Source organism: Cajanus cajan, chromosome 4 (assembly GCF_000230855.2).
Source record: "Cajanus cajan strain Asha chromosome 4, NIPB_CcT2T_4, whole genome shotgun sequence".
Classification (NCBI taxonomy): domain Eukaryota; kingdom Viridiplantae; phylum Streptophyta; class Magnoliopsida; order Fabales; family Fabaceae; genus Cajanus; species Cajanus cajan.
In genome coordinates, this window is record NC_138520.1 from 38,949,500 (window position 1) to 38,975,823 (window position 26,324).

Sequence of the window (26,324 nt, forward strand, 5' to 3'; positions counted from 1 at the left end):
AGTTGGACCAAATCATCAAGGTCCCTATAAGGGAGTAACTCAACTCTATCTCTTATGTCAAAATTTAGACCACTCAAAAACCTAGCAATGGTCAATCTTTCCTCTTCCCTTATGCCAGCCCTCATGAGATACAACTCCATCTTTTGTCTATACTCCTCAACACTCATATTCTTTTGTTGGAGTCTTTGGAGCTTATCCATAAGCTCCCTACTATAATAAGAAGGTATGTGCCTTCTTCTCATAGCACTCCTCAACTCATTCCAATAAGTGATTGGAGGGTCATTGTGAAGTCTTCTCTCTCTCTCTAAGGATGTCCACCAATACATAGCTTGTCCTTGGAAAGCTAAGGTGGCCAAGGGAACTTTTCTTTCTTCACCTACTTGGTGACAAGTGAAGATTTGCTCCACTTTCATTTCCCAATCCAAGTAGGCATCCACATCTTCTTTTCCATGAAAGTAAGGGAGATCAACCCTTGATTCCCTTGTCGCCACCAGCCCAAACGGGCCTCGACGGTCGCGAAGACGGTCGAGCTCGCTTATATTTTAGTTTCGAAAATGTATTGGATTATTAGAACGACTTGTTCTCAAACTGAGACCTTGTCGATCTTATCCAATTTATTTATTAAAAGTCTCACCAATCCATATTAATCCCAAGCGGGACCCTCCATGGATTAGTGGTTTTCGCAAAAAGAGGGTTCGTGGAGTCGCCACCAATGTTTTACTCAAAACATTGGAAAAAGGGATAAGGCAATTGATTTTATAAATCAACTTTGGCCATTACAACCAGAGTTGGGTAAGGGAGTCGGTTACGCGTGGGGAAGGTGTTAGCACCCCACAGCGCCCCTTTCGGGTTCCCTATGACAGATTATTTTCTAAAATAACAGCGTAAAATTACTAAATTACCCCTATTTATTCTAAGCAATTATAAATTAACTATCTACATGATGACAGTTTAAATATGCACACAGAAAGCAGTAAAAGGATGGATTTAAGAAGAAACCTTTGAAGCGTGCTTTTATATATTTCGTAAAACTGGGAAGCTTTTTGGCGTTCCCTCGCTCTACAAGCCCGCTCGCTCCCTCCTATAAAATTTTGACTATGGAAATCCGGAGGATTTCCCTTCGACTAGGTTCGAATCTCCAAGCTAAGTGCTCGGAATGCCAGAACTTTGTCGGATCAACTCTCCGAGTGATTTCTAGGGCAGAACACTGCTCAAAAACCCCAGAATACTCAAGGAGGGAGTCAAAACTGAGTGTGAAAGTGTGGAATGACGTCCAATTGACGTCATATTTATAGGGAATAGGCGCAATACGGCCTACAGAAGCAATACGGCCGTATTGAAATTTTTGAACTTCAATACGGCCGTATTGAGTTCAATACGGCCGTATTGAAATTCAGAAATTTCAATACGGCCGTATTAAATTCAATACGGCTGTATTGAAGCTTCAATACGGCCGTATTGATTTCAGTACGGCCGTATTGAAGTTTCAGAAACTTCAATACGCCGTATTGAGTTCACTGCGGCCGTATTGAAGCTTCAATACGGCCGTATTAAGTTCAGTACGGCCGTATTGGGCTTCATTCCCTCCACTTCCTTATTTTGAGCTATTCTAAGACCTCTAGACCTACAGAGAACCCTCCTAGGGCCTTCCAGGAGTCCTTCTGGCTGATCTTCCTTCAGTCTTCGAGAGTCTTCAAGCTTTATTTCCGACCCGAACAATTTTAGGGGTCTACAGCTGCCCCCCTTTACTTAGTCAAACGGTCTTTTTAGTGCATCGATTGACAAGTAAAGGAGTTGACCCAATTGTCCGGGTAATAAGCCAACCTTCTGACTTGTAGTGTCTTCCGGAGGAAAATTGTCGAGTAGCCTCTCCAGGTTTTGCTTTGCTTGCTGCCCAAGCTGGAAGCTGTGAATACCGCCTCTCCAGGCTTAGCTTCACTCTTTGTTCGAGCCGGAAGCTAAGTACCCTTGTGACAACGGTAGCAGTGTGAGTTTCGCCTCTCCAGGCTTAGTCTCGCTCTTTGTTCGAGCCGGAAACTAAGCACCTTTGTGATGACGGTGAGCAGTGTGAGTTTCGCCTCTCCAGGCTTAGTCTCGCTCTTTGTTCGAGCCGGAAACTAAGCACCTTTGTGACGACGGTGAGCAGTGTGAGTTTCGCCTCTCCAGGCTTTGCTTTGCTTGCTGCCCAAGCTGGAAGCTGTGAGTACCGCCTCTCCAGGCTTAGCTTCACTCTTTGTTCGAGCCGGAAGCTAAGTACCTTTGTGACGACAGTAAGCAGTGAGTGCCTCCTTTCCAGAGATAGCTTCGCTCATTGCTCGAGCCGGAAGCTGTGTACCTCCGTGTTTGTGACGACGGGGTAGTGTGAATATCTCCTTTTCAGGGATTTGTGATGATTTTGTCTCCACAGTCCACGATGCTGCTTCGACGGTTGTTTTTTGATTTTGTGCCACTGAGGGCTGGATAACGCAGGGATCCATCTAGGGGATGTGCAGTCATTCACAGGTTCCTGTGCCCCAACTTGCATTGCATTGTTGGTACCCTTGGGGAATTTCTGACTCCTTGGGGTATAGACACAGATGCTCTTTCTCTCTGAGTTGAGCGATGCCTTATGTTTGGCTGACGTCCTTTTGACGTTGGTGGAGTATCCCGGTTATCCTTATTCGGGTAACTCTTTTTAATTTTTGGATTTTGTTGCCTCTGTGTAGGCTGTTATCCGCCAGGGGATTTTGTCATTGGTTGTGATTGGCCTCTTCTGTTAGGCAGATCATCTTGATATTCAATGATAGGCTGAGAGCCGAATTCCGCTTGGGGAATGATTATTGATCTTTTTATGATTTTTCCTTTTGAAGGAGTGCCTCTTATGTAGGCGACTGAGGAATTGGAGTTCAGTGTTCGGCTGAGTGCCAAATTCCGCTTGGGGAATAGTTATTGATGTTTTTTTTGATTTTTCTCCTTTTGCAGGGATGCCTCTGAGTAGGCGAATTATCTTGATGTTTGATGATTGGCTGAATGCCGAATTCCGCTTGGGAAATATTTATTGATATTTTTTGATTTTTTTTTCTTTTGCAGGGATGCCTCTGAGTAGGCGATTGGGGAATGAGGGATCTTATGTATCCCAGAGTATTATTTAGGAAGCCTCTGCAGGCTTAGCCTCACTCAGCGCTTTGAGTCAGAGAGCTATCTTCCACTAAGGAAGTGTTAAGTCCTTTGACTTGTATATACTGTTTGGATGATCGCACTTCCATTGGGGATTGCGTCGATTTTGCTTTGATAGCTCTTGCTGGGGATTCGTTCCATGAGCTTGAGTTGAGGTTTTCTCTGGGGAGTATTATTTCTGCGAGCCTCTCCAGGCTCATTTACTCTGTACAGTTGGGGGATGAGGAGTATTTTGGTAAGCCTCTCCAGGCTCAGTTATTCTGTACAAACTGTTTGTTGGATTTTCTGTATCCTTGCCTTTTTTATTTTCGGCTTTTTCTGTATTTTGCCTTTTCTTCTGATTTGGCTTTTTCTGTATTTTGCCTTTTTTATGTTTTTGGCTTTTGCTGTACAGAAATTAAAAGTGCTAAAGAAATTAAATTCAGAAGTGGCAAATTTCATTACTAAAAATGAATTTGTACAAGGAAAATTTGAGAAATGGGGCTAAGCCCAACCAAACTAATGCATGAAAAAGCAATAAAACAGAAGCCAGTCTTCACTCCTCTGCCGGCGGGTCCTGTGGCGGGTCCGGGAAGCGGCGATGCATCCAGACGGAGAGGTTGTCGAACCCCTGCACCAAGGTATCTAGTCGAGCATCTGTACTCTGCTGCCATGTGCCGATGCTATGCTGAAAAGCATCGAATCGAGTATCGATGCTTTGCTGTAAAGCGTCAAAGCGGGCATCAAAGTAGGCCCTATCCGACTGCGAGGTGCCGGTCTCTGGCTGTGGGCTGCCATCGCCCTCAAAGTTGAGGTCATTGAGGATGTCGGCATAGGCATCGGGGCCATCTACTCGTACAAACCCCCCAGCTGATCTAGTAATGATCCTCATGCTAATCAAAGTGGTAGCACCGATCAGCTTTGGCGCCAGCGCCCTTGGCTCTTCGCCATCGGGGCATCCCCATGTCTCCGCCAGCTGTGAGAGGAGTGGGGCGACCAAGATATACCCCTGTCTAGACTCTCCTCCCTCTCGTGTCCCCAGCTTCTTCACATGCTCGAGGAAGAAATATCCAGGGTTGGCCTTCCGTCCGGTGGCCATGCAATATAATGCCAGCAGGTCCGGACGAGTAATCGACTCGGGGCTCTTGGACCTGCCATGGATAGTACTGGTAAGGATCTTGTGGCAGATCCGAAGAGCGGTCGGAAGCCGGGAACCCTTTACCCCTGAATGGTAATCCTCTCGGCCAGTGAGCAATCTCCACATGTCAACCGGAGTCCACTGATCAGGCCACTCGCATATGGCATCACGAAATTCCAGCTGATCAGTGCGGCTAAAAAATCCTGCCTGGACATTGAACTCGTCCAAGGTCAAGGAGCGGTACCCCTGATTCATCTAGAAGTCAACCGAGCAGACATCTTCCCCATAACTGTTCGTCGACTCAGTAATACCGACGGAGGCCAGGAACTCCTTCGTGGCTGTCAAGTACAGATGAGAAGGGGAATCAAGGAGAAATCCCCATCCTATGCTGCCGAAGTAACCCCTGACGTCATCCTCCAAGCCCACTGCTCGGAGAAGGTCAAAGTCGAGCACCCTTGACGGCTCGAAGTTGAATGTCTCTATGAGCTCCAGCCGTTGCCTGTGTCGATCCGTCATCTCACGTCGAGCTGGGGCTCTCTGTCTTTTTCGGGATGACTCTGCCATTTCTGAGAAGCTGTCTAGGGTGCACTCACAAACAAAATATGCAGAGAATGAAGATTGGTATGCAAAAATGAGAGGGGGGAGGCTTATTTATAGAGAAGTTTTCGCCAGTACGGCCGTATTGAATATAATACGGCCGTATTGGCTTTACCGTTATTGTACAAATGTGGCAATCAATACGGCCCTTATTGAATGGAATACGGCCGTATTGAGCGTCAATACGCCCGTATTGTGTTTAATACGTCGTATTGAATACGAAACGTTGCTTCAACGTTCACCTTGTTACGCCCGTATTAAACTCAATACGGGCGCATTGATTTTTTTTTTTTTTTTTTTTTTTTTTTAAGGATAAACAGAGAATAAGTGATCTTCCAGTACACCTATCATCTGTATGCATGTATGCAGTATATGATGCACCTAATTCTATTTGATTCATTTTTTCAAAAAAATTAATCGATGCGTTCTTCTGTTTGGATTTTTGCCATTCCTCTAGACGAGCTGTGCTCTGCCGATTTCTGTAACCGAGGAATGATGCGTATTTGATTTTGGGATTTGGTGTCATCAACCAAATAATCCTTCCCTTCCTTTAGAAGATGTGTCAACCCTCCTATTGACCACTATATCTCCATGTTTCCACTAGATTATTCAAAAATCGTTGGGACAAGAGAGAAAAGAAGGAAAAGATATATTTTCAAAAGTTTGTGTTTTAGAGGGGATTGTTTTATTTTTGAAAAATGGATTTTGTAAGAATGGCTGGCCAATGGTAGGCTTATTGTGTTTAGGTTTGTTCGATTAAACACTTATGAAGTTAAGCACATCTTTGTTATTAATGATTGTGCTTTGACAACTTGGATAGCTTTTCTTGAGCTCCTTGTTGAATTCAATTGATGGTACCATCATGGATTTATTTTGTTTTTCTTCTTTTTTGACGGCCCTAACTTTTGCCTAAAACACCCTTTTGTGATGTCTTAGCGGGCTTTTGTTTTTGTTCATTATTTTGTAACCCTAATTTTTGCCTAGGTCACCCTTCTGTGGGATTCCTAGTGGGTCTTTTGCTCTTATTTTTGCGCAGTCCCCCTTTTTGGGTTTCCTGCCGAGCTTTTTGTCTTTAGGATTTCTTTATCCATGATGGCACTTATTGAGGCCAAGGAAAGGTGCTCCAAGTTGTCACACACTTCCACATAAAAAGATGCGGGTTTATTTTTATTAAGACGATTTTAAACCTCACTTATGTTTATTCAAACAGGGTTAAATAACGTGGTTTAGAATTTTATTGCAAGCAAGAAAAGAAGCAATAAAGAATTAATGAAGAATGATTTTATTATAATCATAATGGAAACATGTGCCCTATCGAGGCTCGGGGGTCGGGCTGTCCCCGAGGAGTGATCTCTAATAGTCACTGAATTTACACATCCCTATTAGAAGGAAAAGGACACTTGATGACGACAGCTGGCCTTGACGCTTGTGAACCAGCCTTCCTAAAGATCTGACTTAAAGAACGTCGAGAAGGATCTTGATTCCTCTTCGTTCTTTGATCTTTAACAGGGTTGTATCCTAACCCTTGTTTCCCCGGATTGTCCTTGATAATGGGTAGCTCCGGGATTCCTTGGGAGTACTTGCCTAATCCTTGTCCTGGCAAGTATCCGTTCTTTGTGAGCATATGAGCTACCTTCTTCATTTCTCGGGGAAACGTTTCAACATTGGCAATTTCCAATGCTTGGAAGGCGGTTTCCAAAGCTTCCTCTGCTGCATCCACATAAGGTATGTTGGATGGCTTACTGATGAGTATGTCATCTTCAGCTTGCACGGTTACCAGTTTGTCACCCACGATGAACTTGATTTTCTGGTGGAGCGTAGAGGGTACAGCTTTCGCATCATGAATCCAAGGTCGGCCGAGGAGACAGCTGTATGCAGGAGTAATGTCCATTATTTGAAATTCGACGTTAAAGATAGTGGGTCCGATTTGGATTGGAAGACTGACTTCTCCCACCACTTCTCTTTTAGAGCCGTCGAAAGCTTGAACGATCATGTTGCTTGGGCGCATTTGGACTCCCTTGATTGCCATCTGATCGAACGTCCTTTTTGGCATCACGTTCAAGGAAGATCCATTATCCACCAAGACCTTCGCGATGTGATACTCCTTGCACTTTACAGAGATGTGCAAGGGCTTGTTATGGTGCGGTCCCTCGGTGGGGATCTCTTCATCTGTGAAGGTGAGGTGATCATTAGCCGTGATGTGACTAACAATTCCCTCAAATTTGTCTTGGGATATGGTGTGTGATACATACGCCTCGTTCAAGACTTTCAACAGAGCTTGCCGATGCGGTTCGGAGCTTAGGATCAACGACAACAAAGTGATCTTTGCTGGTGTCTTGTGAAGTTGATCCACAATGGAGTACTCGCTTTGTTTGATGATTTTTAACAGCTCATCAGTCTCCTCCTCGGATTCTCTATCTTCCTCGATTTTCTCCTTTTCTTTTCCTTTACTCTTGGGAGCTTTATCGTGCAGATCTTCGGGAGAGTAGATCCTGCCACTCCTAGTCATGCCCCCAAGTCCAGCGATATTGGAGATATCATTGTCGGCAGAAGTATGGATGTCGTATATCCATGGCACAGCCTTATTCGATTCGTAAGGGAAAGGTCTTGGAGCGACAATCCTTAACGGCGTGGGACCCTCCCCTTTTTCTGTCTTGATTACCAACAACGGCGTCGTCGTGTGTTCACTTTGCGCAGTTGTTGGTTTGCATTTTATCACAAATGGCGTGCGATCCATTCTGAACATACGCATCGATTAATTCTTTCTTTTTATTAATCTTTATTATTAATTACTAGGAGAGATAAATGCAAAATGAATGACTAATGAGATGCAAAGGCAATAAATCTCAAAAATACTGTTTTATTCATTAAAGAAAGTGTACAACTTTATACAATGCTTTGAAGCAATTTTTTACAATAAGAGAAAAGCCGGTAAAAACCCACAGGCGGGTTCATGTTTCTTTGCCATTCATCTTCGGCTTCCTCGACATGATGACCCATTGCTTTAATCTGCGTATGGACCGCTTGGCTCATATCGTCACTGATTTTCTGAGCCTCCTTTGCTTTCTGAGTATAGTAGTTGATCATGGCCTGTAGCTCATTAAGCTCGTCTTCGGCTCGATCCTTCTCCTCTTGGAGTTTGGCCATTTGTGCCAATCCTTCCCTTTCCTTTCTGCGGAAATCGGAAAGGTTTGCGGCTTGTCGTTGAGCGACCTCCCGCCATTGCTGTGCGTCGGATCGAGTCAGAAACAAATTATCTTGCATGTCCTTGATCAACTGTGCCTGCTTTGCATGCTCGGCTTCAAGGCGTGCTATCTTCTCATTGACTTCTCGGAGTTGACTACTCGGTTCAACCTTTGGCATTTTGGATGCCCGAGTAGTCTCCTCGTTGAGGTTAGCACACTCATCCTTGAGCCGCTCTATCTCATGGTCCTTCTTCTTGCATTGCCTTTGAAGACCATCAATGGTGAAACTGGATTCTTCGTTTTTCTCTTCAAGAACTCTCATCTGAGCTCCCATGATTCCCAGTTTCTTGGTCAAGGCGTCGACCTGTTCATGCAACACCCTCCTTGTAGTCGTGGTTGCACAAGAGGTGGATGGTTGTGACACCCCCCTCTCATTCCTCCATTTCTCATAGTCAATGGAAACGGACACCCGAGGCTTTTCAAGCTCGAGATCTCCCTCATAGGTTGGTCTCTCCCACGCTCTTATAACAGCGTGCATATCTCTCTGATGCTCGGGATCGAAAGAGAAACACAACCCTCCCAGCTCCTCTATGGTAGGAACGATTTGGGTCCTCATTAGTTGCCTCATAACCAGTTTAGGTGAGTAGGTTATGCAACCTCTGAGGCCCATCAATGGTATGCTCGAATAACTGCCGCATCTTGTCAATACATGGCTCGGACGGAACCAAGGGCAGACCCACGTGAAGTGCTCAATACTCCACTGTTCCATCTCATCATTCCACTCGGAAGCATATCGGCGGCAGACGGGGATCTTTGAGAAGCTTCTCAACGGATCGGGCAAGGTCCCCATGTGACTGGAGGCGTAGAAATGTGTGATGCCCCACACATATAACAAGGAGGTGCAGCATCGGATGATCTTCCCTTGCTTCTGTTGAGATAGATGAACAGATAGCAAGGTGTCGGCAAGAATAGCGGGCACGGGACTCTTCATATGCACGTCCCAAGCAAAGAAAGCGTCCATCGCAGCATGGTCCACTGTGTTTGCGTGAAAGGGGAATAGGATCATCCCAAACACGGCTAACGCAAGAGTCTTGTTGAAAGCTAACCAATCTCCCTCACTGGCCAAGGAAGAAAGGTGGTCTTCGATCATAGCAAGCTTCCAACCCTTGATACTGCCGTTCCCTACTAAGGCAGCTGATCGTAGTGGTAGTTTGACCTGAGTGGCTACTCTCTCTACGGCCACATGGTTCCTCTGAAAAAGGTAGACCCCAGCTGATTTAGGCCACCGTAACATGAGCTCGTACTCCTCTAGAGTAGGAACCAGGTCAAACTGGGGGAACTCAAAACAGTGCAGATCGGGACTCCAGAAGTGAACCAATGCCCTCAGAAAAGCTGGATCCACACAAATCCTCATCAAATCGAGAACTCGCCCATAAGATTTCTCAAACTCGACGCGAGCCTCTCTTGACATCAAGGTACAGAGGTGATCCAACCTCTCAGCACGGTATAATAGGAAGTCCACTTTCTTTAATGGCCTTTGCACCTCCCTAGACCTCTCCATAATCTACAATTCAATGCATGATATGAGATGATGGCGATGGATATGCATGCATAGTGTTTATTGAACCAAGCATTATCATGTTTTCGGGATGTCCCTAAGATGATGCATGATATCGCTTGGTTTTGGGTAAATATCATTTTTCTTTTTTGGGTATTTTTTATTATTATTATTATTTTTGGGTGAAAAGGGAAACTACCTACATGAATGCAATGGAGGCAGATGTTAACACCATGTACTAGCAAATCTTTATTTCTATTTATTTTTATTTTTTTTATTGTAAACAAGAATGTTGTATGTTTAAAAGGTGCAAATATATGCTCATACAATGTCACATAAAAAATGCACACACAATTCACTCATCCACGAACAGTCACGAGCGAATCACGAGGTAGGGGTCTCCTGCAGAAAAGTGCATATTCAAGGAGGATCTAACTGTTCTCACTTGGTCAAAGGCCCCCAAGGTGCCCCCATTATAGGGACCCAATTCCTCTCATCGTAGGTCGATGGAAAGCTCCAACGCACCGTCGGACTCAAGTTCATGGTTATCACCTTGAGTGATGTTTTCCGACAACGGTCTACGGGCACCTATAGACCCATTCGACAACCGGCCGTACTAACATCCACTCCCTATGGTTAATCACTCATGCCCCCGGGTATAGAGGGAACTGTTGTGTGCAAAGGTTTGTGTGCAGTTTTTATTTCAAACAATTGCGTAAATTTTAAAAATACAACAGTTATTTAAAGCCAAATATATAAAGCATGTTATCATACAAGCAAAGGGGTAATGAAGTAATTTTAACTATTATTTGTTAAAAATAATCTGTCACTAAATGGGACTGACTCTCGAAGCTTCCCCAGTGAAGTCGCCATCTGTCGCCACCGGCCCAAACGGGCCTCGGCGGTCGCGAAGACGGTCGAGCTCGCTTATATTTTAGTTTTGAAAATGTATTGGATTATTAGAACGACTTGTTCTCAAACTGAGACCTTGTCGATCTTATCCAATTTATTTATTAAAAGTCTCACCAATCCATATTAATCCCAAGCGGGACCCTCCATGGATTAGTGGTTTTCGCAAAAAGAGGGTTCGTGGAGTCGCCACCAATGTTTTACTCAAAACATTGGAAAAAGGGATAAGGCAATTGATTTTATAAATCAACTTTGGCCATTACAACCAGAGTTGGGTAAGGGAGTCGGTTACGCGTGGGGAAGGTGTTAGCACCCCACAGCGCCCCTTTCGGGTTCCCTATGACAGATTATTTTCTAAAATAACAGCGTAAAATTACTAAATTACCCCTATTTATTCTAAGCAATTATAAATTAACTATCTACATGATGACAGTTTAAATATGCACACAGAAAGTAGTAAAAGGATAGATTTAAGAAGAAACCTTTGAAGCGTGCTTTTATATATTTCGTAAAACTGGGAAGCTTTTTGGCGTTCCCTCGCTCTACAAGCCCGCTCGCTCCCTCCTATAAAATTTTGACTATGGAAATCCGGAGGATTTCCCTTCGACTAGGTTCGAATCTCCAAGCTAAGTGCTCGGAATTCCAGAACTTTGTCGGATCAACTCTCCGAGTGATTTCTAGGGCAGAACACTGCTCAAAAACCCCAGAATACTCAAGGAGGGAGTCAAAACTGAGTGTGAAAGTGTGGAATGACGTCCAATTGACGTCATATTTATAGGGAATAGGCGCAATACGGCCTACAGAAGCAATACGGCCGTATTGAAATTTTTGAACTTCAATACGGCCGTATTGAGTTCAATACGGCCGTATTGAGTTCAATACGGCCGTATTGAAATTCAGAAATTTCAATACGGCCGTATTAAATTCAATACGGCTGTATTGAAGCTTCAATACGGCCGTATTGATTTCAGTACGGCCGTATTGAAGTTTCAGAAACTTCAATACGCCGTATTGAGTTCACTGCGGCCGTATTGAAGCTTCAATACGGCCGTATTAAGTTCAGTACGGCCGTATTGGGCTTCATTCCCTCCACTTCCTTATTTTGAGCTATTCTAAGACCTCTAGACCTACAGAGAACCCTCCTAGGGCCTTCCAGGAGTCCTTCTGGCTGATCTTCCTTCAGTCTTCGAGAGTCTTCAAGCTTTATTTCCGACCCGGACAATTTTAGGGGTCTACATCCCTCACTTTGTGTTCTTTAATGACTCTCCTAGGATGAGGTTGGTAGTATGCATCCATGTTCAAACTACCATCATATTCTTGGCTTTGAGAATCATTGGAGCTCTTGGTTGAGCTCCTAGAAGAACCTTTTGGACTTTTATTTTTATTCAATCTTTTCAAAAGTTTTTCTTCTCGTTGCTTAATCTTTTGAATCTCTTGTTCTAAAGCCATGATTTGTACTTCCTTTTCAAGTTTTTCTTTTTGTTTTTGAAGTATTTCATCATGCTTCCAAAGTTTTAGTGCCTCAACCTCCTTGACAATTCTTTTAAAACTTTTAGGAGATTCAAAGTCACTACTACTTTGAGAATGTTGACTCATGATTAAGCAATAAGATTTTATATGCTATGCAAAAAGTTATAAAATGTTTTTGGTATTTTCTAGGAATGAAAATAACACTTGGAAGTCTAAGTGTACAAGTTGCACTATCAAGGGAGGTGAACTACAAAGAGCCACTTAATAACCAAGCCTTTTCAAGTGGAAATCACTAAACTCCTTTGTGGTACTTCCAATTCCCCAAAACTTTTCACAAAAATTTTGAATGCTTTTTTTCACAATTTGTTTGTTTTTGAGACTAAACTAAACGTGATAAGTAACTTAAAGGAAGCAAGATAAGTAACTAGTCGAGTTCCCTAAGTGGAAGCTTGAAACATATGAAATTTCCAAGCCACTTCCACTAGCACTACGCGTGAGATGCTATCAAGGATGTAGATATACCTGACCAGCTTCTTAATACTCCCTCCAAGCTTTACAAATTGATTTTAAAATACAAGAGAGATTGCAAAATTTAAACTAGCCTAGAAAGCAATAAATGGAGGTTTTGGTGACCAATTTAGTGACGGATTGTTGTGCAAGTTTTCCAACACTTAATCAAGTGTTTAATCCGCCACTAATCCTTCAATATGATGCTACTGGACCTGCAAAAGAAACACAACAAAGATGTTAATGGTGGCTTCCTCACAAGGTGAAAGGAATGGTCACTCAAGTGAAGGAAGTTTAGGAGAAATTTTGGTCACTAAATTAGGTCAAATTTTTAGGTCTTAGTGTCCAAACTTTTCCTACTCTTTGTTGAGAAATTCTTGATCCTTGAGCAAGGATTTGAGGCCACTTCCAGCACAGGGAAATTATTGAAAGAAAACTAGACAAGCAATAAAGCACAATTTGGAAAGCTTATACCAAAAGTTAAGAGTAATATGTATATATGACAAGACTCAAAGAGGTTCAACAAGTAAAACTGGAAAATAAGACTCCAAATAAAGCTAGCACTCAGTTAGGAATGTTCCTAGATAGGTACTAGAGTAGATGAACAAAACAAAAAAAATTTGAAAGCAATTGGATAAGTATAGCACAAGTAGTAGTCAAAACAATAACAAGGAATCAAGTGATTTTTCACCAATGTACACCTCTCGGCTTTTTCTATTTAAAATGCTTTCTCTATTTTTTTTTTAATTCTTTCTTTTTCTATATTCAAGTTAAGAGTCCAGAGAGTATATTTGCCTTTTATTTCAAATTTTTCTAAGATTCCAAGCTATAGAAACCGAGACTACAAGTTAGCCAAAAATTAGGTCAAAATTCAAGTAACTTAAGAAACTAGTGCACTAGTCTTTAGGTTTTGGTTTGGATTCCTTTTGAACTCTTTTTCTTTTGAACTTTAGGTCTTTTCTTTTGATTTAGGCTCTGTTTTATCTCTGTTTTCAGCCTATTTACTTTTTAAAATTTGAATCCAAAAGATAGTGCACTAGAAGCAAGATTAAGCACTTGAAATTTTGAGTCACAAAAATTTTTATAAGATTTTTCAATGGAAATGTGATTTGAAAACTTAAGACACAATGGAAACCTAACTCTAAAGAAACTTACTAGAACTAATAGCAAGTTATGAACACAATAAGGTAAAAGAAAAAGCACATATAGGAGGCAAGAACAATAAGCAAACCGAGAGCAACAAATTGATGAACAAGACACAAAGAAATTTAGGTCAACATGCTATTCAAGGAATTTTAAGACATATAAAGACTACACAAACATACTAAGACAAAACATGGATTAAAACCAAAATCTAAATGCAATGTATGCAGTCCAATCACGGACACATATTAGGAATGGAGAGACTCAAAATTAAAATCAAAAACAAGCACAAGCTAATAGGTCCTAAACAAGTTGATTGAGGAAGAAATTCACGAACAATCAACCAATGGATCTATGGAACAAAATATGATATAAAGCATGTAGATCTGAAAAGAAACTCAAACAAGACACTTAGAACACAAAGAACACAAAAACAATCGGACCAAAAACTCAAGAACTTATCTCCTTGAAGACCTTGCTCTTGATACCAAAAATGATGGCAAACTTAGGAGAAGTGATGGATGATCTTCTCCACGGATTTTCTTAGGCCGGATCTTCTTCAATGGAGACTTGATTCTTCAACCCAAGAACACTTAGAAGCTAAGAACTCACGGATGAACTCAACCTAGAACTAGGAGGGAAGCATCCAAGCTCAAGCATCAATGGAGAGCACACTTCAAAGAGGAGGATTCTAAGGTGAAATCCTAAGGTTTTGAAGATGAACTCTAAGGGACTTTTGAGAGAGGAAACTCGGCCAATGGCTCACAAATTTCAATTATGATCAAAAGTGAATACAAAAGGTGAAAGAATGGCTTAAGTATGCACGGAATTGTGACCCATAGGTGCCTAAACTAAAGCCTCACAAAATGGCGCCTAAAGTTTGAATTCAAATTTGAATTTTGAATTCAAACTTTGGTGCACATGTGTAAGTCCGAAAATTTAGGTACCAAGGTGCATTTAGGTGTGATTTGAGAGTCATTTAGGGTTAATTTGAGTGGCACATGTTCAGCCACCCATGGTGCTAAACATGTGACTCAAATGTAACTTAAATGACTTCCAAATTAAACCTAATTTAACCTAATTAGCATACTTTAGTATTCCTTGTATTTTCCTATTCTAATGACCTAATTACATTGGTCAAACAATTACAATGGAAAGGAAAAATTACAAGAATGAAAATGAGCCCAATATTGGGTACTAAATGTGACACCCTTACTACCCCAACACATATATAAAAAAATTTATAATACATTTAAGAAGGTTAAATTTTCTAAGTTGGTAAAAGGGTTCACATAAAAATTCGACAATCACATTAATAGAGATATAAAACATAAAACACAAGAGTTTTACAAATTATTTTCAAAACAATATTACAGTGCCAAATACACATAAATATTTCATTCTAGAAACCTCTGCCCCGATGTCACACTATCAGAGCATTCCCAGAATTTTAATTGTTGGCATCCTAGAAGCCACTCGTAGCTGGATCTTCTTCTCCTAAAATATCCACAGTTTATACGGTGAGAAAAGAAAATATCTATATGCAAAGTACATACAAACACATCACAATATAATTTCATAATAACTCATTATTTAATAAAATATTCATAAGCATTTATCTATATATATATATATATGTGTGTGTATCATAATTTATCAACCATTCATCATATTCACATCTCAATTCACAATTACATCAATCCATCACAATCCACTTGAACATTACAATTCATTCATAATCCACACAAATTTCACTATGTCAAGGTCACGCTACCCTTTTTCCAACCTAGGGCCGTGCTCACCCCTGACATAACACTGTGCCAAGGTCACGCTACCCTTTTTAGTAGCCTAGGGTCGTGCTCACCCCTGACATAACACTGTGCCAAGGTCACGCTACCCATCAGCTTAGGGTCGTGCTCACCCCTGGTCATCAGTACCATAATCACATCTCATTCACATCTCAATCACATTCCACACTTCTCATTTCATAACTCAAATTCACATCACGTACATAATTCCACATCACATACACAACAGATAAGCCCAACAAAATGAGGGTTTACACACCCTTCAAGCAATTCACATCAAGATCATCCATTCTTAACGGGTAATATAGCAATAATATTCATAAATTATTATAATCAATAAGATAATCAATTTAATATAACAGTGAAACTCATAATTATTCCAAATTCTAGTTCACAGCATTTATGATTTCTTCTTTCTTCCCAGATCATTATTCCTACAATTTGGCATATCTATAAACCTCATCACATAATTTCAATAGAACTAATGATTCTTCAAATAAAATAATTATAAAATCATAATCCTAAGAAATTCTTCCTCTACCCAATTCCCTCATGTACTCTACATATAAATAATCCCCTTTTCCCCCGTACCTGGATGAATAGTAACTTGAGCAGAACCTCCTCTTCTTTTTCCTTAAACGGTAGTAAAAATTCGGGCAGAACTTTCTCTTCTCTCTCCTTAAATCGGGACCGGAACTAGGGTAGAACCTCCACCCCTAAGCTCCTTCCATCAACAGTAGGAAGTAGAGAGAAAGAAAAGAGAGAAGGGAGAGAAGATGAGAGGTGTGTGGATTTGAGAGGGAGGAGGGGCCTTTTTATAGGCATTTTCGCGGAACTATCCGGAACGGCCGTTCCGAAAAGTGGAACGCCCGTTCTGGACCCTTCAAATCTACGCAAAATTTTCAACTGGAACGGCCCGTTCTGAAATCAGAACGGCCCGTTCCAAAACCCAGCAGAACGCCCCGTTCTCCTTCTGGAACGGCCTGTTCTGCAAGGAGAACGCCCCGTTCTCCTTCTGGAACGGCCCGTTCTGCAAAGAGAACGCCCCGTTCTCCTTTGGAGAACGGCCCGTTCTGGGCCCGTTCTGGGCCCGTTCTGGACGTCCCAAAAATACACAATTTTATCATTTGGAACGGCCCGTTCCACATTTGGAACGGCCCGTTCCAGAAACCAAAAATACCCCAAAAACTTTAACAAAATTACGAGAATGCCATTAAAAATTACGAAAATGCCATTAATAATAAATTTACAAAAATACCCTCATTTCTCTATTAAAATTACGAAAATACCATTACTAAATACGAAAATGCCATTAATACAAAAATACTCTTTATAAAAAATTGGGGTGTTACAATTCTTCCCTCCTTTTTAGAAATTTCGTCCTCGAAATTTTTGCAATGGTAAATTTTTCGCTTCTTACTTCTAATTCTTATGCAACCTCACTACCTACAACTCTATTCATTTTACCAAGGAAATCTAAGGGTAAGACAAGTAAATTTTAAGGAATCTAAATCAATCTCTTAAATGTCTCAAACAAACCTATAATTAAGGTCTATCCATTCACCATCTTACTTCCAAAATGAGACGTCTAATTGCTACAAAATTTGTAAAGATTTCTTGTATACTAAACACGAGTATATGATTTCTTTTCTCTTCACCTTAGGTCACTACACTTCCGCTGCGCAACTCTGATACATCTTAGTAGTTCGTAAATATATTTCAAGAACACTCGTATGTCTTTACTCTAAAATCATCTTTCTTAATTCAAGATTACTAAACACCCAAATTGGTTCTTGCTCCTCAAAACAACATTGATTTCTACTCAGAATTGGTTATCTATACTTCTACCAATCTTCTCCACCTGGTTCTAAGAAAGGATCTGACTCCTAAGCTTCTCTAATCTCATCCATTAATTCACTAGTTACTTTCAGCATAATCCATTCAATGCTTCTAAGGGTAATCTCACTCATCTAGCATAAGTCTCTAAATTCTTCAATCAAATCCAACCCTTAAATCATCAAAATGATATATCAGAGGTCATCATAATCGAGGTATCTGCTACAATATTGGTTTTACTTCTATGGTTATCTCTAAAGATTAAGTACCTAAGTGTAAGTTCACTAGGTATACGTATCAGATTACTAATTTCACCACTCCATCTACACCCAAGTCAAATTCTTATCCATCACCTTATCCTATAATCTCATATCTTGTTATCAAATGAATCAACTAATTATGCTTCTCCAATTTCTTTCAACGATCCACTTAGTATTCGAGTCATACCTAGTTTTACACTATTAAGAGTAATCTCATAAGTCAAACTTAAATCCCTAATTTGAATCTCTAATCATAAAGGAAAATAAATATAAAGATTTCCTACTCAAAATATCGGTTATCACAATGACTTTACTCAAATAACAACTAAGTTTGAAATATTAGTCCTCTTAGAAGTTTAAACTTAACTTAACTCTTTCAGTCAACAAATAATTGAGGCTCTAACGATCAATAAATACCTCAAGCTTATAATTATATAGGCAATGTCTCTAAATATTACAACCGTTAACTTAAAATCATAAGTAAGGTAATTCCTATGATGAGTTTTCAGTTGCCTAGAATCACAAGCCACTATCTTTCCTTCTTGCATCAACACTCCACTCAAACCTATTTTAGAAGCATCACAATAAACCACAAAAGTCAAGCAATACTAAAACAGGTGTACTAGTCAACTTTTCCTCAAGGGCCCGGTAAACTATCCTTGCATTTACTATCCTATACAAACACAACTCCTTTCGTAGTCAAACTTGTCAAGGTAATGCTAACTTGGAGAATCCCTCTATGAATTTTCTATAGTATTCAGCCAATCCAAGGAAGCTCCTAATTTCACTAGCTAACTTATCGGCAAACAAATTAAGTCAACCATGAATTCTCTACCAACAATAGTCAAGGGACACTTTGGACAGACATCAGAAGTGATCACTGAACCATTAGTGGGTGTCTCTACTATTAGTTCAAAAGACAAGGAAAAAAATAGGTAATTTAGACATACACGTGATATAAAAGAGTGAGTCGCACCAGTCATATAAAACAATTAGAGGGGTTCCATTGATGAAACACATACCCTGGATGAAATCTTTGGATTAAGTAGCTTCAACACCACTCAAGGCAAATACTCTCCCTGTGGCTCTAGGCTTGCTAGCCCTCCCTTCAACCTCTGTTGTTTCTTTCTTATTCTTGGGGCACTCCCGAGCTTTGTGTCCCTTCTCGTAACAGTTGTAACATGTTATCACTCTTGGTACCCAACACTCATATGCCTTATGACCTGGCTTCCCACAGTTGAAGCAATTATCGTGTGGAACAGAACCCTCACTCCCCCCTTTTGATGTTTGTCCAACCATTGGAGATTGACTCTTTCGTTGCATCGAATCTTGATTATTCACCTTAGAACTTGAATTCCCAGTAGACTTGGTGTAAGGTTTACTTTTACCTAAAGCACTAGAATTTATGGTACGCATAAGACCTCCAGCTCCCTTGTAATAGTCAGCACGTGCACGATTGTCACGGTCGTAAATTCTACTCTTGTTGACAAGAGTCGGGTAGTGATAAATTTCTTGATAATTGATTGCTGTTTTTATCTCAGGGCGAAGGCCATTCACGAACTTAATACACTTAGCCCTTTCGCCATCCTCACCATGATAATGAGTACAGTAGCGAACCAAGGCATCAAATTTTGCAGCATACTCTGCCACTGTGTCATTCCCTTGCTTTAGTTCAAGAAATTCAACTTCCTTCTGGCTTCTTACATCATCCGGGAAATACTTCTCAAGAAAAACCCTCTTGAAGTTGTCCCAATTCAATTGCATTTCTCCATCAATCATCCTTTGAAGTGCTCCTTCCCACCAAAAATGGGCATCAGCAGTCAACATGAAGGTAGCCAACCTCACTTTCTGAGTGAAAGGACACTCCATGGCATTAAAAATCTTTTCAATTTCCATTAGCCAATTCATCGCAACATCTGGGTCATATCCTCCTTGGAAAGTAGGTGGATTATTTCGTTGAAATCGCTCTAACCAATTAGGAGCGATTTCAGTCCTATGGTTGTTACTTACAGCTTGTGCTAATGCTTGAAGAGCATCAGCAATTGCACGATCATTCCTACCAGCCATAATCTAAGAAAATAGTACACAATCAAATAAACAACAGACATAAGGAATTATCATACTAGCATTAGTGTACTAACATTTCACAAAATACCTTAACCATTCCAAACTCACTTTTTTCCACTTTAAACTCATATTCAAGCTTTTCAAAACAGCTCACAAAGGACTTAGAGAATAAAATTTACATACTACCTAAACCATAAAGTTAACATGCAAGCACCAATACTCAAGGAACATTCCAATCTCTCATCAAAATATCAAAACTCCAATTCTCAAATACAACCACCTTTGATTCAATTGCTTACTACTATAGATTCCTAAATTCCATTAACCGTAAACTCTTAAATCATCCAAATTTAAGGTCTTTTTACGTAAAAAAAAAAAAAGTATCAAACAAATAAGAAATTATGAAAAGATCAATAAAAAAATAGCATCATCAAATTATATCATGTCTATCAGACAAATCTTGAGAATACAATGCACACAAATAAATAAATAAGAGCATAATTAATCTACCAAACAAGCATAGTAGACTCATAACTCACGGCCGATTGGATCGGCCTGCTTTGATACCACTAAATGTGACACCCTTACTACCCCAACACATATATAAAAAAATTTATAATACATTTAAGAAGGTTAAATTTTCTAAGTTGGTAAAAGGGTTCACATAAAAATTCGACAATCACATTAATAGAGATATAAAACATAAAACACAAGAGTTTTACAAATTATTTTCAAAACAATATTACAGTGCCAAATACACATAAATATTTCATTCTAGAAACCTCTGCCCCGATGTCACACTATCAGAGCATTCCCAGAATTTTAATTGTTGGCATCCTAGAAGCCACTCGTAGCTGGATCTTCTTCTCCTAAAATATCCACAGTTTATACGGTGAGAAAAGAAAATATCTATATGCAAAGTACATACAAACACATCACAATATAATTTCATAATAACTCATTATTTAATAAAATATTCATAAGCATTTATCTATATATATATATATGTGTGTGTGTATCATAATTTATCAACCATTCATCATATTCACATCTCAATTCACAATTACATCAATCCATCACAATCCACTTGAACATTACAATTCATTCATAATCCACACAAATTTCACTATGTCAAGGTCACGCTACCCTTTTTCCAACCTAGGGCCGTGCTCACCCCTGACATAACACTGTGCCAAGGTCACGCTACCCTTTTTAGTAGCCTAGGGTCGTGCTCACCCCTGACATAACACTGTGCCAAGGTCACGCTACCCATCAGCTTAGGGTCGTGCTCACCCCTGGTCATCAGTACCATAATCACATCTCATTCACATCTCAATCACATTCCACACTTCTCATTTCATAACTCAAATTCACATCACGTACATAATTCCACATCACATACACAACAGATAAGCCCAACAAAATGAGGGTTTACACACCCTTCAAGCAATTCACATCAAGATCATCCATTCTTAACGGGTAATATAGCAATAATATTCATAAATTATAATAATCAATAAGATAATCAATTTAATATAACAGTGAAACTCATAATTATTCCAAATTCTAGTTCACAGCATTTATGATTTCTTCTTTCTTCCCAGATCATTATTCCTACAATTTGGCATATCTATAAACCTCATCACATAATTTCAATAGAACTAATGATTCTTCAAATAAAATAATTATAAAATCATAATCCTAAGAAATTCTTCCTCTACCCAATTCCCTCATGTACTCTACATATAAATAATCCCCTTTTCCCCCGTACCTGGATGAATAGTAACTTGAGCAGAACCTCCTCTTCTTTTTCCTTAAACGGTAGTAAAAATTCGGGCAGAACTTTCTCTTCTCTCTCCTTAAATCGGGACCGGAACTAGGGTAGAACCTCCACCCCTAAGCTCCTTCCATCAACAGTAGGAAGTAGAGAGAAAGAAAAGAGAGAAGGGAGAGAAGATGAGAGGTGTGTGGATTTGAGAGGGAGGAGGGGCCTTTTTATAGGCATTTTCGCGGACCTATCCGGAACGGCCGTTCCGAAAAGTGGAACGCCCGTTTTGGACCCTTCAAATCTACGCAAAATTTTCAACTGGAACGGCCCGTTCTGAAATCAGAACGGCCCGTTCCAAAACCCAGCAGAACGCCCCGTTCTCCTTCTGGAACGGCCCGTTCTGCAAGGAGAACGCCCCGTTCTCCTTCTGGAACGGCCCGTTCTGCAAAGAGAACGCCCCGTTCTCCTTTGGAGAACGGCCCGTTCTGGGCCCGTTCTGGACGTCCCAAAAATACACAATTTTATCATTTGGAACGGCCCGTTCCACATTTGGAACGGCCCGTTCCAGAAACCAAAAATACCCCAAAAACTTTAACAAAATTACGAGAATGCCATTAAAAATTACGAAAATGCCATTAATAATAAATTTACAAAAATACCCTCATTTCTCTATTAAAATTACGAAAATACCATTACTAAATACGAAAATGCCATTAATACAAAAATACTCTTTATAAAAAATTGGGGTGTTACACTAAAAGCCCAAAGGCCCATGAAGCCCAAAACTAGGCCCAACTAGCCTAAAACCTAAAATGCTACTCTATGTGGTCCAAAATACAAGACCAAAATATATGATACCTATACTAACATGATGTATACTGTAGACCCCTAAAATTGTCCGGGTCGGAAATAAAGCTTGAAGACTCTCGAAGACTGAAGAAGGATCAGCCAGAAGGACTTCCAGAAGGCCCAAGGAGGGTTCTCTATAGGTCTAAGAGGTCTTAGGATAGCTAAAAATAGAAAATAGGAGGAATTGGGACCAATACGGGCTTCTTGGGGACCAGTACGGCCTGTATTGAAGTTTTGAACTTCAATACGGCCGTACTGGACTCAATACGGCCGTATTGAAGATTTGTGAACTTCAATACGGCCGTATTGAGTTCAATACGGCCGTATTGAAGAACAAATTCTCAATACGGGCCGTATTGACCCCAGCGCCCGTATTGCTCCTATTTCCTATAAATATGGCGTCATTTGACGTCAATACACACTTTTCAACCATTTCTTGACTCTCTTATTGAGTGTTCTGGGGTTTTTGAGCAGTGCTCTGCCTTAGGAACCTCTCTAGGAGTCGATCCGACGAAGTTTTGGAATTCCGAGCACTTAGCTTGGAGATTCGAACCTAGTCGAAGGGAAATCCTCCGGATTTCCATAGTCAAAAGTTTTTAGGAAGGAGCGAGCGAGCTTGTAGAGCGAGGGAACGCCAAAAAGCTTCCCAGTTTTACTCAATATATAAAAGCACGCTTCAAGAGGTTTCTTCTTAAATCCTTCCTTTTACTGCTTTCTGTGTGCATATTTAAACTGTCATCATGTAGATAGTTAATTTATAATCGCTTATAATAAATAGGGGTAATTTAGTAATTTTACGCTATTATTTTAGAAATAATCTGTCATAGGGAACCCGAAAGGGGCGCTGTGGGGTGCTAACACCTTCCCCACGCGTAACCGACTCCCTTACCCAACTCTGGTTGTAATGGCCAAAGTTGATTTATAAAATCAATTGCCTTATCCCTTTTTCCAATGTTTTGAGTAAAACATTGGTGGCGACTCCACGAACCCTCCTTTTGCGAAAACCACTAATCCATGGAGGGTCCCGCTTGGGATTAATATGGATTGGTGAGACATTTAATAAATAAATTGGATAAGATCGACAAGGTCTCAGTTTGAGAACAAGTCGTTCTAATAATCCAATACATTTTCAAAACTAAAATAAAAGCGAGCTCGACCGTCTTCGCGAATGCCGAAAGCCCGTTTCGGGCCGGTGGCGACAGATGGCGACTCCACTGGGGAAGCCTTGAGAGTCAGTCCCATTTAGTGACAGATTATTTTTAACAAATAATAGTTAAAATTACTTCATTACCCCTTGCTTGTATTATAATATGTTTTATTATATGGCTTTAAATAACTGTTGTATGCTTAAATTCCGCAATTGTTTGAAATAAAAACTGCACACAAACCTTTGCACACAACAGTTCCCTCTATACCCGGGGGCATGAGTGGTAATCCATAGGGAGTGGATGTTAGTACGGCCGGTTGATGGGTTTATAGGAGCCTATGAGACCGTTGTCGAAAAGCATCACTCAAGGTGATAACCATGAACTTGAGTCCGACGGTGCGTTGGAGCTTTCCATCGACCTACGACAAGAGGAATTGGGTCCCTATAATGGGGGCACCTTGGGGGCCTTTGACCAAGTGAGAACAGTTAGATCCTCCTTGAATATGCACTTTTCTGCAGGAGACCCCTACCTCGTGATTCGCTCGTGACTGTTCGTGGATGAGTGAATTGTTTGTGTAAATGCTTATGTGCAATTGTTTGTGCATTAATAAATAACCTCGTGATAAGGTCTAAAAATAATCCCCATGCATAAAAAACCATGACATGAGAGGAAAGACCATGTGTGAAAATATAATAAAAGTGAGAAGCATGTACATCATTACCAATAAGACATCATGCATCCTCATAAAAACATACATTTTAGGATCACCAATACCTCTTGACATGAGTGAAAGAGACCCATGACTATAGAGATTCTCCGTTGGGGAGAAATCATAGACAAAGAAGGGTGGTAAACTTCCGTCTTAAAAAGGCAGCGCCTTAAAGATGGAGGTTTATCAAGCTCATGTTAAAGAGTGTATTCATTCCGTAAAATAAACTAACTAAATATTCATTTTAGAAAGTGGCTGGTCATCTCTTTGTCCTCACGCGCGCGCAGAAAATCAAGAAGATGGACGCGATGGAGGAGCAAATTAAGAAGCTTACAGCCGAGCTCTCACAGCTCAAGGAGCAAATGGCGCAAGTGATGGAACTCATGCGTCACCACAACATACACGGGGCTGAGCACAGTGACCATGAGTCCCATCATGTTGAAGGAAAAGTGGAACAAGAGCTGAAAAGTGGGAAGCTAGTTAAACCTTCCCAATCATTTAAAGCTAAGAAGACCTTTGGGAAGAAGAAGGAAGGAGGAGTCAATGCTATAACCATTTCCTCATCTTCTTCCACTTCGAAGTCAGGAAAATCGCAATTCAACCCTGTGAGGAAGTTTGATAAACTTCCGACCACATATAACGATCTCCTGCCGAAGCTAGTGGAAGCACGTCTTCTAGCTTACGTTCCACCAAGGAAGATGGATCCACCTTATCCCGAGTGGTACAAACCACAAGATAAATGCCTATACCACTCGGGGGCATCAGGGCATTCAACAGAGAACTGTCTAGCTCTCAAACACAAGGTCCAAAGCCTTATTGATGCCGGGTGGATCACTTTTGATTCAACAGCGCCCGACGTGAGTAAGAATCTTCGGCCAAAGCAGGAATAGAGAGAAGAACAAGCCACGATAGGGCCCCTTCATATTTTTTAGGGACTCATGATCAGTACCCGAGATCATGAGGACCTTTTCATGTAAATAAGGGTTTTGTACAGTTTTATATACATACATCAATAAAGAGGCATTTTCACATTACTCTCTTTTTGTTCTTTTCTCTCTTTCCTCATTAACATTAATAATTCTAAACCTAAACAGAACCAATAAAATAATTATGTCTGTAATTGTTCGCTCTGACCGGGATCCAAAAGTGAATGGGTTGAGTTGGAGAGTGATGAGGAGACCATTTCTCCGGATCTGCAAAGATTGCTAGATTAAGAAGCTCGTCAAGAGAAATTGGAGATTGTGGATTTGGGGCATGGCCGAAAGATATAAGAGGTCAACATGGGGACCCATACCAGTGATGAAATAAGAACACATTTTTCCGCTATGATTATAATAAAATCATTCTTCATTGCTTCTTTTCTTGCTTATAATAAAATTCTAAACCACATTATTTTTAACCCTGTTTGAATAAACATGAATGAGGTTAAAATCATCTTAATGATAATAAACCCACATCATTTTTATGTGGAGGTGTGTGTGACAACTTGGAGCACCTTCCCTTGGCCTCGACAAGTGCCATCATGGGTAAAAAGAAATCTTTCAAAATAAAAGAAGCTCGGCAGGAAACCCAAAAAAGGGACTGCGCAAAAATAAGAGCAAAAAACCCGCTAGGAATCCCACGAAAGGGTGACCTAGGCAAAAGTTAGGGTTGCAAAAAATGAATAAAAACAAAAGTCCGCTAAAACGCCACAAAAGGGTGTTTTAGGCAAAAATAAGGACAATCAAAAAACAAAAGAAATCCATGATGGTACCATGAACCGAATTCAAAAAGAAAGGTTCAAGGGAAGCTATCCAAGTTGTCCAATCACAACATGATTTTTAACCTCATAAGTGTTTAATCAAACAAGCCTAAACACATAAGCCTACCTTGACCAAACATTCTTACAAAAACCATTTTTAAAAAAATAAATCCCTTCTAAAACACAAACTTCAAAACAAAAATATCTTTCCCTTCTTTTCTCTCTTGTCCCAAAAGATTTTAGAATAATCTAGTGGAAGCATGGAGAAATAAATCATCACTGAAAATGGATCTAATCTAATAACAAAATGGTGGAAGAACTGAGCCAAGAATTCAAGATCCAACACCACAACTCTTCCCCATATCGGCCAAAGATGAATGGGGCAGTCGAGGCAACCAAAAAGAACATCAAGAAAATAATGCAAAAGATGGTTGTCTCATTTAAAGACTAACACGAGATGTTACCCTTTGCTCTTCATGGCTATAGGACTTCAGTA

At 40.4% G+C, this 26,324-nt stretch overlaps 1 protein-coding gene across 1 annotated transcript; it reads right to left on the reverse strand.

The window, feature by feature from the left end:
* Positions 1-14,392: 14,392 nt before the first annotated feature.
* LOC145956788 (uncharacterized) lies at positions 14,393-22,134 on the reverse strand. Its single transcript, XM_083072475.1, has 3 exons — positions 21,385-22,134; positions 16,042-20,482; positions 14,393-15,139 (listed from the first exon to the last, which is right to left on the reverse strand). The coding sequence occupies exon 2, from the start codon at positions 19,611-19,613 to the stop codon at positions 18,588-18,590; it is 1,026 nt and encodes a 341-aa protein (XP_082928601.1). The 5' UTR covers positions 19,614-20,482; positions 21,385-22,134; the 3' UTR covers positions 14,393-15,139; positions 16,042-18,587.
* Positions 22,135-26,324: the final 4,190 nt, after the last annotated feature.

What these genes read in the sequence shown, in the direction of transcription:
- LOC145956788 (XM_083072475.1), bottom strand. Translation starts at nt 19,613, where the DNA reads ATGGCTGGTAGGAATGATCGTGCAATTGCTGATGCTCTTCAAGCATTA.